Raw genomic sequence first — 12,754 nt, 5'->3', positions numbered from 1 at the left:
TCACGTCATACCTTTGTGCTCTTTCGATGTGTGACGTCACATCGTACCTTTGTCGCACGTGCTGTCTCCCAGGTACGATCCTGACATCGAAGTACCGCCCGACATTGACACGGAGCAAGACCGGGTGTTGTTCATCAAATCTATTGCTCATACAATGGTAATTCCCGCGTTTATTCCCGTATAACGCGCATTGACGAATTGTTCCCAAATCAGGCTCTGAATTTTCCCTCACATACGATATATGATTAGAGGGAAAAAATGAAGACATATTGAGCCTATGTGCATAATTCGATGTTTCACAGCGTAAGGAACGAGGACGACAAAAAAATTTCACACAGAGCGCTGATGTCTTTCTTTGTCATCCTCGTTCCTTGCACTGGGGAACATCAAATTATGCTGCACCGACTAGCTCAACGCTCAACCTTAGTGACCTATGTGCGTGTATAGCAAGTCTCAATGAGTCGTTTTCACAATCGACACTTTCTCCACTTTTTTTTTTTCACGGTTTGTTTTTTGTTTTTTAACACGTCTGAGCTCGCGCGTTGCATATGCTTGAAAGCTATCTTTCTTGCAATACAAGGCTTTGTAAGGAGAAGCCAACTCCCGCAATTCCTTCTTTTTTGTGAAATGTGGTTAGTTTATTGAGAACATATTGCCACAGCTTGACTTTGGGCGACAGGGCGGATAATTCGTGCCCGACAGCTAAATGCCGTGCCACCCATTCACATGCTCTAGTGTAGTAGTAGACATACACAAACACACATTTACAAAACTGGAATCCTGGCTGAACACCTGGTAATGGGACTGCACATGCACATATATGTGCATGTGCTCTGTACCATATTTGCACTGACAATTAACATCGTGTAATAATTTACATCGACAAACTAAAAGAGAAAAAGTCATATGCCCCATATGTGCAGAAATACATACATACATTGTGAAAAAGCTCAATTGCTTTGAAAGGAATCAGCTTTTAATATAATTAACTTTTAACATTTAATGCCCTTGAAAGTTACGTCAGCGCGCGTCATGAACGCGATCGCTCTCCCGCTGTGATTCACGAGTGCGGACCATGTACTGAGGAGTGCGGCGCCGGCAAGTGGCGGCACTCCGTGGCAAGAAGCGCATCTGATCCGAACGCCACTCTCGATTTACGTCGGCTATCGGCGAATAAGCATGCTATGTCTCTTGCGACGTAAACTGGCAGATCCGCGACGTCAACGTGCAGACGCCCCGCCCACCGACGAGAGTGAGAACCGGCCTCTGTTTGAAAAGAGGGTGCATGGGGAAACGGCAACTTCGCGCTCCTCTTGTGGCCTTTACGCGGCGCGCACGACTGTAATATTTGGCAGAGCAGTTCACAGCCGTGTCAGCTTTCCACAGGATGTGTTTTTTTCAACAAGCCCAAGGGGTGCTTCATGACCCCTTTAAACTATTATAATTCGGTATGGTTTGATCTTTTTACGGCCTCTCCCAAAGAACTAAAACATATATACGCAGTCTCCATATACTATCGTCGTCATATGTAGCCATTTGATTTCATTGACACTAAGACGAATGTGTGAGTGGAGACATAGTTGAAGCATAAGTATGCTCCTGTATGTATGTATGTATATGCATATATTAAGTGTGTATATATATGTGATATTCCTTCCTGCCAAATGAAAGGGTTGTAGAACTTGTCAAGGTGTTCGAGGACAGCTTATATTCCACAATCACCCCATCTGTATTTGTAACTATACAGGGATGGCAAAATAAACAATTTCAATTTAAACATGCAAGATCTGATTACTCCACTTGCAGTTGGTGCTCGCTGTCAGTATAGAAAGCCCGAGCACTGCACGAGTGCTCAAGACTTAGTAAAAAAACATCAGCCCCGCTGTCGTGTATATACGTCGACCCACTCATGCAGCAAGCAATGAACTTGTCATCGAGCTTCAGCAAAGCAGCTGGCGCATCACCCAATGCAGGGGTGTCAAATGTGTAACTTCCTGGTGTCGCAATGTCAGAAGTTATGATGTATGCTGAAAAATCTGCTTTATACTGACACAACCCAGCATAATGACTTAAAATTCCTTGCGTACGACTGTGTATGCCAAGGCGGTATCATGTTGCTGGTCCTTTTGTACGTGTGTGTAACATACTATGGCAATATGTATGGCAATATAATAATAATATCTGGGGTTTAACGTCCCAAAACCACGACATGATGATGAGAGACGCCGGAGTGGAGGGCTCCCGAAATTTCGACCACCTGGGGTTCTTTAATGTGCACCTAAAGCTAAGTACACAGGCCTCGAACATTTTCGCCTCCATCGAAAATGCAGCCGCCACGGCCAAGATTCGATCCCGCGACCTGTGGGTCAGCAGTCGAGCGCCATAACCACTAGTCCACCGTGGCGGGGCAATACGTATGGCAAGTGCACAAACACCAAGGCACATAGGAGACTAACCGTACAAAGCTCTCGGGTTTCAGCAAACACCGCTTTCTGTTGACGGTGACTAATATCGTTTGTGCGTGCTGGTGGTGTGATGTGAGCTAAATTTCTGATTTTGTATGATGAAACAGCGCTAGAACAAGACAAAGGAGACGAGAGGACACAGACACAAACATGGTGCTGTGAACTGTATTAGCGTCTTGAACTGGTCTGGTTGGTACATACCGATTTTGAACAATGATACAGCTGCTAGAAAAGACGAAGACGAGAGGACACAAACATGGCACTGGTCCTCTTGTCTTCATCTTGTTCTAGCGCTGTTTCATCGTTCAAAATCAGTATGTACCAACTGCTGATACGCTACATGCCTACTAAAGAGTCGACTAAGCAAGAACTTTGCATATCTTTTTATTAATTACTAATATTTCATTCTTATCTAACACGCAGGCCACTAAAGCACACCTGAAACTGAACACCCGCAAGTTGTACATGGCAGATGGATACGCCGTGAAGGAGCTTCTCAAGATAACCGCGCTGCTGTACGACGCCATGCGAGCCAAGGCGGGAGACGAAGATTCGAGCGGCGCCGATCGGACGGTTTCCATGCCTTACCAAAACTACGATGCCACATCCAAGGTACGCACAGGCTGATTGCTCACTTTAAGAGTGATCGTTACGACTTCTGTGACACCATTTGTTCTTTTTGCAAATAAATATGGATCGACTTATTGGCTGAGTATTCACTTGCGTCGTCAACGCATCGATTTGCAGTTTTCCGACCTGAAGATGACGCGTCAGCTGGCCTCTGAAATAACCCAGCAAGGTGCTGTGCTCTATGACCGACTGGCTAAGGAAGCGGAACTCAAGGTGTGTAACATTTTTTTTAGTGCCGCAATGTCCAGAATCATGACGCATGCTGGAAAATCTGCTTTATACGCACAAAACCTGCAATTGCACATTACTTGTGTCTTCAGTTACGTTGTATTTATTTTGTTTCGATAAACTCATGACACCTGTATCACAAAGATTTTCACCAGCATTTTTTCAGCTTACACTAACTATTGTATAATCATATATTTATATACCATACCAGTTTTCTTGCTTTCATTGTCTAATCTTGCGTTCTTCCTAGCTTTTCTGTAACATTTTCATGAATGCATTCTTTTTTCTTTTTTCGCGCTGCACTTGACACTTATATAGACACGATTTAGTTATAGCAGGTCCCCCTGTCAGCTTTCGTAACCGACCTCTGAATGTAATACATATCACTAACAATGTTCCGTTGCATGCAAGGAAACTGAATAAACTTTATTTAGCTTGACAACTGAGCATAATGACATCAAATGCTGTGCATACAATTACACTTGCCAATGTGGTGCGTCGTAAACAAAAACACTGATGAACATAATATTTAGAACACAACATGCATGTAGGCAGAATGCTTGCAATTGGCTTTGTGCTGTAAGCTTGTATAATATGCTTAAAGTGTTTTAGTAAAACAAGTTAGAAAATAGATGGCAAGCAGCTTGCTCGCGGTGTTGATCTGTCATCATACAGCTGGTTAATGTGTTCCATTGTTTTTCACAATGCTTTACGTCAGGGGCTTTCCATATACAGTAGTGCTTATTCTGAAACAAGCCCAACATCAGCATTTGTTGTTTTTTGTTTCTTTCAGGAAATCCGGACTGCCACCCTGTCCAAGCAGCTAGAAATAACAGACATTGAGAAGTGCCTCCAAGATGCCATCAAGGCTGTAGTTGTGAGTCTTGCCACGTCATTCACCGGCAGTGTCTCGCATTCGGAGATCGCTGTAGGCATGACCAACACGGCTAATGATACGTGACAAGTGCCCCATGTAGAATTGGTCTGCACGATAGGTAAACTGCAAGTATATGGCGACATCTGTTCTATACAAAATGAAAATATAAAATGTCGGTCTATTCAAAACCTAACACCAGATAGAGACAGCCAGAAATTTCTCACTGCCCATGCAATATGTGAAATCGTCGATATTGGCAGCCGTGCTCAGCCACATGTAGGTGCTTCAGGTGATGCACTCTCATACGAAAACTAAGGTTGTCAAGATCCCTTAAATGTGACAATCACTTGTGACGAGCACAGGTTGTAATAATCCTCCAGCGGTGACGATCAGCCATGATGAGCTGAGGCTGTCAGGATCGCTTCGGTGTGACAACCATCCATGACAAGCTGAGGCTGTCAAGATTCCTTACAGATGACAATCACCTGTGACAAACTAAATGTAAATTTCTTAATAGTGGCAGCACCTCATGCAGATCTGAGGTTGTCAAGATCACTAAAGGCTCACTATCACTCATGGCAAGCTGGGGGTGTCAGAATTCTTTAAGCGTGACATAGTATCATTCATGAAGAATTGAGGTTGGTTGTTAAGATCCTTTAAGCAGCTAATAACTGCAATGTTCCTACACACCATTTTTGTGTCATCAGTGTGTTTTTGAAACAAACAATACAAAGCTGCCACAATGTTGAACCTGGTACAACGAGTTGTTACATATTGTGAGGAATTCTTGAAAGAAAACACCAGTGCTGTGTTGACACATTTTGCACTTTTTAAGAACAGTAAATGTTCTAGCAGCACAGCGGGAGGAATGTCTGATGTCATTGCTGCAGGAAAACGGCAGTAAGGAGTCGCATAAGAATGTCACAAAGTGCTCATATCGGATGCTAAGCGATCAGACACTCTCTCATCACCTAACCTTTTTGTTTGTTTTGGCCATGTACTAAGGAGCAAACAAGTGAGCTGCAACGTCGCATTGAGTCTGTGGCATCCGACGAAGCCAACCTCGAGGCCAAAATCGAGAAGAAAAAAGCCGAACTAGAGCGAAACCAGAAGAGGCTCGCAACCCTTCGAGCAGTCAGGTTAGTCGAGGCAAACTAACCTACAGCTTCCATGAGCTACCACCCAAATGCCTCACCTTCTGTCACACTCCTGTGATTACTACATCATTTTAAATACAAGCATATACACACATATTGCCTTGTTTCACAATTTTTTACTGGGCCCTCCTTACCCGATTCCCCACGGGGCCCTCTTAGGTATGCTCAAATAACGAAATACTATATTAAGTATTAAGGTGAAAGCCTTGGATGCCTCATCAAACGCGAAAATTGACCGTCGGCGGTGTCAGCGTCCTGCGTCCTCGTCATCAACACGAGTGATGCAAAAATCATCGTCACGCAATGACGTCACCATATGACATCATTATGACATCACATATCGCCAAAATCTGTGACGTCATCAGATGACATTGTGCTTGGTCAAAGGTGGGTAGATCATCGAGGCAGTGAAAAACCAGGGGAGGCGCAGAAATCTCTCAGAGGGGGCCGGGGGAAGATCACTACATCAACTGAAAAAAGGAAGAAGAAGATATCTTTCACCTTCAAATTGTCTTAGGTGAATACATAAGGGTCCCTGCAAGTTTTTTTATTTAGTACTTATCACACAAGTATGTGGCAGTGTTCTTATATACTCTTCATGGCCAAAAGTAAAGATGAAAAAGTTTTTTCGCTATTTAGTGGGTAATGGTGTTCAGTCTTTTTGGAGTTAACGCGAAAAAAAAAAAATTGTTCTTTTACTTGGCAATGCACTGGGAGGAGGCAAAGCAGGGCCTTTTAACTACACTTCTCATGATGTGGCGTAAACCGTCGGTAGCTACGAGTCACTCCAGAAACAAAACAGTCCGTGCGCATAAAGAACTTCCTGATGGGAAGAACGCTACAAGCTCGGTCTTCTTCTTTTTTTTCTGCCCCTGTGTATTTTGAAAAGGCCGGCATTCATGGACGAGTACGAGAGGATCGAGGAGGAACTGTCTCAGGTGTACGCAACATACGTGGTCAAGATAAGATGCCTGGCCTATCTGGAGGAACAGCTCGAGGAGCTCGAGAAAGCGCAGAAGATCGAGTTTGCCGTGAGTTCCCCTCGAATTCCTCCCTGAAAAAACGGTGCCAACATTGTAGACATCGTACCGATCCTCTTGACAGGACCGAGTCGTCGTTTCGAAGACGTGTTCTCCACAGGAACACGTCATTTGGTCATTACGTTGATGAACGCGTCGCAAGAACGAATCATTTTCTTGATCGATAGATTGTTACGCTTACAAGAACTGAAGTGCGGCCGAATTTGCAAGAATGTGTAAAGGCAACGAAGTGCGAAAAAGACGCTTACCCTGTCTGCACTACGCTCCTGTGTTACTGCCTTTCTATTACCATTACAGACAGATTGTCATGATTCCGACATCTGAAACCTACATCTCTCCTTTTAACGCAGACATGGTGTTGCGTGCAAAATATGCTAACAATGAAAGCACATTATTTTAACGAGGCTAAATTGTTATTGACAGGATAGCACTGAAAAGAAATGAGTGACGGTGTTTAGCAATCCATGTTTATCATGTAACAATTACTTAAATAACCCGCAGGATGCTTTAAAAAAGTGGCTTGACATTTTTGTGCTGTAAAAAAGGAGTAAAAGAGTGAACGAGCAAGAACCTATGCAACTTACGCAGGACCTCCACCAACTTCTACCATGAATATGTCAATCAAATTACGTTTTCATCAATGGCTCTGGGCATTAACACTGCATAACATAGAGTGATGAAGTCATGCTGCTTTTGTGTCACAGTGATTCAGCAGATTAAAAATTTTCTTTGCCAAGGACATGTGGCGAAATGCAGGTTTAGAAATTCTCTAGGAGCACTCTGGCTGAAGTCTTGGGTGTAGTGATTTCATCTCACTTGCGTATAGTATGCTAAATAAATCATTTTCACCATTCCTCATTAAGATTAACTGGTTCCCTACCCATGCTAGTACAAATGATGGGGATGACAAACCCATAATTACTACGCAACATTGGTCCTGTACTGATACTGTGCCGGTGACACACATCTGCACAATGTGTTAACGTTTGTGCAATGCCCGACTTGAATGCTGTGAATGAGTACAAGAGAATCAAGAAGCAACTGTCCCAAGCGTACACAGTCAATTAGTCTAGATAGTTAAGATAGTCGCGAGTCTATAATCTCTCCCATTCTATCTGTTATGTGCTATGATAACGAACTCTGGCACGTTTATGCGTTAATCGATTTCTTGCGACGTCATATTGAAATGCAAGAGATTAGTGCTGGGCCATGAGGTATGATTGACATTCGCTTCTTTGTCGAGTGCCCAATTAGAATCAATTGGAAAACGTTAATGAAACTGGCATCACACTTCATGTCTGGGAGAAATCACACAAAGGTGCTGTCAAACACTGCAAACAGTTTAACAATGTTTCAGGTACGTGAACAGAGGATGAAAACTGCGGCACGCCCGAGTGACCAAGATTTGGCCGAAAAGCAAGAGTTTGGCGAGGCTCTGGGACTGGGTGCCGCAGGTAAGGAATTGCCCTACGATTCAGTCAGTAGGGCAGCAAGGCTGATATAATTTATGGTACACAGCAATTTCTACCCATGCAAATAACCTTTTCACCCACATTATTTTTCTAAGGTAACCTTTAGCAGCAGCGTAACATGCAGCATGTGTGGTGCTAGGCTGAATTAATCATGAGGACAAAAAAAATCTTTGTGATGGAACATAATGAACCAGAGCTTTTTGAGTTAGCAAACGAGATAATATACTAAATTCTTTCTCGTTTCTTTTTAATCTAAATTACTTATGCCCGATGCCTTGTGCAAAGCAGAACAATCCAACATTCCTTGCAGGACGAATTACAGTGTTGAATCAACTAATTTACAGAACTCTGTTGATTCCTAATAACCAACTCTTCAGGCTCATACTGCAATTGCACAACTCAAGCTTGCAGTAAACCATGACATGTGCACTAGCTTCAAGGCGGTCATCCCAAATTTTCAATAAACATACACTGCTTATGCAGTTAAACAGCTCTGCAAAAGTTTCTTTGTGCACTGTGGTAGAAAACTAACTGGAAGTATGCCAGTGTATTTCACCACTTCTGGACTGACACCTTGAAATGGTTGCTGAAATTGGAGATTCCCCCTGATAAATAATACATGTAACGTCAAATTTGCAATAAAAGCACTTGTACTGAAACAAACAGGTTATATACAGTGAAACCTCGTTAATACGTACCTGCCGGGACGCGGCATAACTACTCACTAAACGGTAGTACGCATTAAACACCAAGTACAAATTTGCATCTCCTAGCGTACGCCATCGCCGCCAGCAAATAAATAGAGTGCCACAGCAAATATTGCCTAAAGTACCCACCGCAAAGCCTTTTCTTTCTTTTTGCCAAAGTGGAGAAAAAATCCTGGCACACTCGCACGACCGCCCGATGGCGCGCAGTGGCGACGCCGAAGAGCATTTCGAAACTATTGCAGGGTCCGGGATACGCGGTCAACGCAGTGACCGACATAGCGACAGAACGGACAGTGTCTGCTTTCCGCGGTATATGTGCATGCGTCTAACCGCGATTTGCTACTAAACGAAAACTGACACAGTTCCAGTGAAACGCGGTACGGCTGCGTGGAGCCGATCGTCTCCCGACTAGTTGCGTGCAGCGCGTCGCCTACTCGGCTCACGCCGTCACTACTGGGCCACTTGCTGTGCCGCACGCGCGCATTTATCGTGGGAATGTTGTTCGTACCCACTTCGCTCCAGATCGTGCACAGATGCGGCGAGTAGCTTGTTCGGTTAACGCAGCGATGACGAGCTTCATGCAAGCGATGCGCACTCCGCGATGCTCTAGCGGTCCTGGCAGCGGACGGAGGTGCGTTGGGTGGTCGCCTAATAAAAGCGTGCAGTATGGTTACAACCGCGCTACGCTTGCTGTATCGTACACGTGCGTTTAGTGTGATAGCGTTAATGCAGCGAGGTTTCTCGGCGCCCGCGACCCGCAACGCTAACTACGCAACAGCGATCTGCTTTCGCTTCTACAAAGCGGTGCGCGCCTGATGACGGCTTAGTAGCGTTTGCTGTCGGGCTAGTTGGTACATGGCTGAAGTTCTTCGATCCTGCCCGAGCATTTGCGCCATCAATTCAACTTCATCATCATCATCATTTATTTACCCTTAAAGGCCCTTTTCAGGGTATTACATAAGGGGGGGACAAAAGCATCAATAACAGCATGGTCATTATTACATAAGGGGGGACAAGCGCATCAATAACAGCATGATCATTATTATGCAATGCTAGAAAATAAAAAAATAAAAAATATGTTTGCAAAATACAGAATACATGATTACAACCTCAAAAGCGAAGCAAATACAGTGCAATAGGCAGAACAAGTGGCATAAATGCCTTTACAAAAAGAATAGTACATGAAATAACACTGTGATGGTGGCAGATTAAGAGTTGAGAAAACACTTGTGCGCGGCCATCTTCAGCCTTGAAGATGGCCGCGCACAACGAAGCGTCAGCGATCGGCGGCCCAGCGCGTTCAGATTGTCGCCTAATAAAAGCGTGCAGTAGGCTTAAAAAGTAGCGCTGCGCCGCACGCGTGCCCGAGCAGATAGCTGAAGATACTATTGTGATAAGGTTGTCGGCGCGTTCGTCGGTGGCCGCCACCTCGCCTTCGTTCTTTCCCGATGCTTACCCGCAAAGGCGTCGACGCAATCGCGCGGAAGTCGGAATCGGGGATCGACTGGTCTGCGCACTTCTCAAAAAGGCGGAATACCTGTGGCGGCACATTCTGGCGTCGAGAAGTTGAGCGGCGCAGTAAAATTTTATGGCACAAAAAGTTGTCGCGGTACGCAGGGTACGCACTAACCGGTAGGCACAGGGCGAACCACTACGGCTTATGCGGTCAGCGAATGCATTGAGCTCTATGGGACTCGGTCGGGGATTCGTCGCAACTACGTTTTAACCGTTAGCACGTTTAAAGCGGGTACGTATTAACGAGGTTTGACTGTAACTAAAAATAATGTGCATCAACTGGCTAACAGTTGCAACTTTTTCACCAAGTTCACCTTGACTAGTCAGCTTAGAGATGTGGAAAAGTCAGAGACGCTACAGCGTGCTGACAGCTTCATTACACACTTGTTCGGGAGTGGCTTTTGTTTCAGCTTTTATGGGCGTGCAGGCATGTTGATACAAGAGCTGCCATTCCAGTCAGCAGCGGAACTCCTTACCTCCTAACAGAGGGGGCTACAGTAGCCAGTTTTCTTTCCCCATCGTCGAGCAATAACGCTCATCTGACAACGGTAATGTTGTGCTTCATCACCATGGGTGGTCCGGGCCTAAAAGTCTTCGAGCGCCCGTTCACAGCAGTGTCTTAAAGGAGTCCCTGACACAAAATTTTCGCCCCGCGTTTTTTTTGCTGCAATGTGTTGCTGGGGCCTGTTAGTCAAACACGGCACATCGTTTGCTGCAGCGCGCGACAGATAATTAATTACAAGCTCCTCATTACCGGACACAGCCTCAGTTTCGGTTTGACAGAGCTCCAAAAACGGCAAGCCGCCGGGTGCAACTATCACCACCTAGCGAGTGAAACGCTCGGTCACGTGAGCACACAGAACAGTGAACGCATTTCCGCGCGGTCTGTCGTCGTCGGGCTCATCGTCGTCTGATGGCGACCGATTTCCTTGCGGCGGGGATCGAAGGAATTTTCGACGTGGCGAATCACTTCATGTTTGACCCGCTGGCGAGGAGCGATTCGTCGGGAAGCGCGTCAAAACAGAAATGGCGGCTACGACGTCATCGTAACTTGTACCGGCTGCAACGGTTACGTAGGGGAAGTAGGGGGGTCACCTCGGGTCACCTCCGAGGGTGTCAATGCACTAGGTGCGGCCTACAATGCTGGATCGCGCTCGCGAACTTCAAAATTCATATAAAATACCTTGCAAGCTTTATTCTCTGCCGATATTTTGCAGGTGGTACACGCACGTACACGGGAATCGATCCAACAGGCTATCTCGGCCGCGAAATTTTGTGTCAGTACCCCTTTAACTGTGCACCGGACCGATGGGAGTTTCTCAACTAGTGGTGCGGTGCGGCAGTGGCGACTTTCCAGCGTGAACAAATTTTTACATGCAAAGCCAATCATCGAGGATTTCGCAGGCCAAAGTCAGGTCGTTTTACGGCACTTGTGGCATATGCAACCGAACTACGAAGAAGTCCGTGCCTTCGTTTCGGGAGCGAAGTTGTGAAGGACTTGACAGTTTTCTCGTGTTTTTCTACGTGTGGAAATGACAATCTCCTTTAAGGTCAACATGCGCTCGCTTTTGAACCAGGATGTCAGTGAAAGTTTAACGAACACCGACGTCAGCGTTAGTTTTAGCCACCATACCCTAAGCCAGTTGCACAATTGGCCTTAGTCGTGTTTTAGATATTCGTCCTGTCGAATTATTCGGAAACTTCACATACTAGCTATTCCGAGAAGTCGAATCGAATTATTCGATTAGGAACTATTAGATTCGAATTCGAAACTCGAATATTTCGCACACCCCTAGAAAATTACGTCATTACCACGCTCCGCCGGGCAGTGGACCGCCGCTGGCTTTTCACAACGGACAAATCCAAGATAAGGCGGCGATGAACACCTCGGAGGCACGATGTGCTTGCACCGTACGTCATAGTGTCACACGGGAACTAAGAGATGTCGCAACAGTCACAAGCACGTGACAATAGCGACAACCACTAAGTGCACGCATGTCCTGCTCAAGTGTTTTTAAGTGGCTACAGGGCGGAAGAACTATGCAAGAAGCAGTCCTGCGGCGTTGCCCAGGAAATTGCCTTCCCTAGATTTAGCCACTCCCTCGCACAAATTCAGCACACAGTCGAAATTTCATTGCAGTCGGACTTAATATACAACACCCTGAGCCTTCCAGTCATGGAGTCAAGGAGGCAAGAACACACCACTGAACACCAAATTGTTGGTCCTACCACAGATTCCGAAAGCCGGGCTGCTGGCAGGAAGACTGTTGTTTGGATCCATGGCAGGTGGTGACCAGGTATGCCAAGCATGTTAAGGTTTAAGTTAGGTCACATGCTTGCGAGTGTTGCGTCTTGTCTTTCTGATCACAGTTGCGATGCATGTCTCGACATGCCTTGTGACAGCGAGTGTGGAACTAGAATCGCAGACTTGCAGTGGAGAAAAGTGCACACAGAAAAAAAAACTGCATTTCAGCTGCGGGTGGGGAGTAATTTACACGTGCAAGTTACGGAGGCATAGGGGACCATCACAGCCAAGGGACACAAAGTAATGAACGTGTCGGCCTCAGTCTAGCATTAAAAATTAAACATCAAGTCAAAGTTTGTTCACATGATAGAGTGCACATTAAATTACAACATGCAATGCCTTTGCAAACTGCTACAAT

The 12,754-nt window shown here is 45.4% G+C and overlaps 3 protein-coding genes across 9 annotated transcripts in view; 1 reads left to right on the top strand and 2 right to left on the bottom strand.

Moving 5' to 3' along the window:
• The window catches only part of LOC119399946 (clusterin-associated protein 1), a 58,161-nt gene that overhangs the window by 434 nt on the left and 44,973 nt on the right, over nt 1–12,754 (top strand). The window contains exons 3-9 of one of the 7 annotated variants that reach the window (XM_049417903.1): nt 73–157; nt 2,889–3,077; nt 3,213–3,308; nt 4,117–4,200; nt 5,206–5,339; nt 6,247–6,388; nt 7,755–7,851. The exons of 1 other annotated variant lie outside the window; for it this stretch is intronic. In XM_049417903.1, the coding sequence (XP_049273860.1) occupies nt 73–157; nt 2,889–3,077; nt 3,213–3,308; nt 4,117–4,200; nt 5,206–5,339; nt 6,247–6,388; nt 7,755–7,851 (827 nt within the window). The remainder of the gene's footprint in view (nt 1–72; nt 158–2,888; nt 3,078–3,212; nt 3,309–4,116; nt 4,201–5,205; nt 5,340–6,246; nt 6,389–7,754; nt 7,852–12,754) is intronic. 5 more of the 7 variants (XM_049417907.1, XM_049417904.1, XM_049417908.1 and 2 more) reach the window with 5 other exon arrangements.
• Nucleotides 1–12,754, bottom strand: part of LOC119399947 (uncharacterized) — a 57,812-nt gene that overhangs the window by 11,910 nt on the left and 33,148 nt on the right. The window lies entirely within an intron of this gene.
• The window catches only part of LOC119399948 (E3 ubiquitin ligase RNF157-like), a 79,374-nt gene that overhangs the window by 44,676 nt on the left and 21,944 nt on the right, over nt 1–12,754 (bottom strand). The gene's annotated exons all lie outside the window — the stretch shown is intronic.

The sequence above is a fragment of the Rhipicephalus sanguineus genome, chromosome 7 (genome assembly GCF_013339695.2).
Source record: "Rhipicephalus sanguineus isolate Rsan-2018 chromosome 7, BIME_Rsan_1.4, whole genome shotgun sequence".
Lineage (NCBI taxonomy): Eukaryota > Metazoa > Arthropoda > Arachnida > Ixodida > Ixodidae > Rhipicephalus > Rhipicephalus sanguineus.
This window is presented reverse-complemented; position numbering and strand designations above follow the sequence as displayed.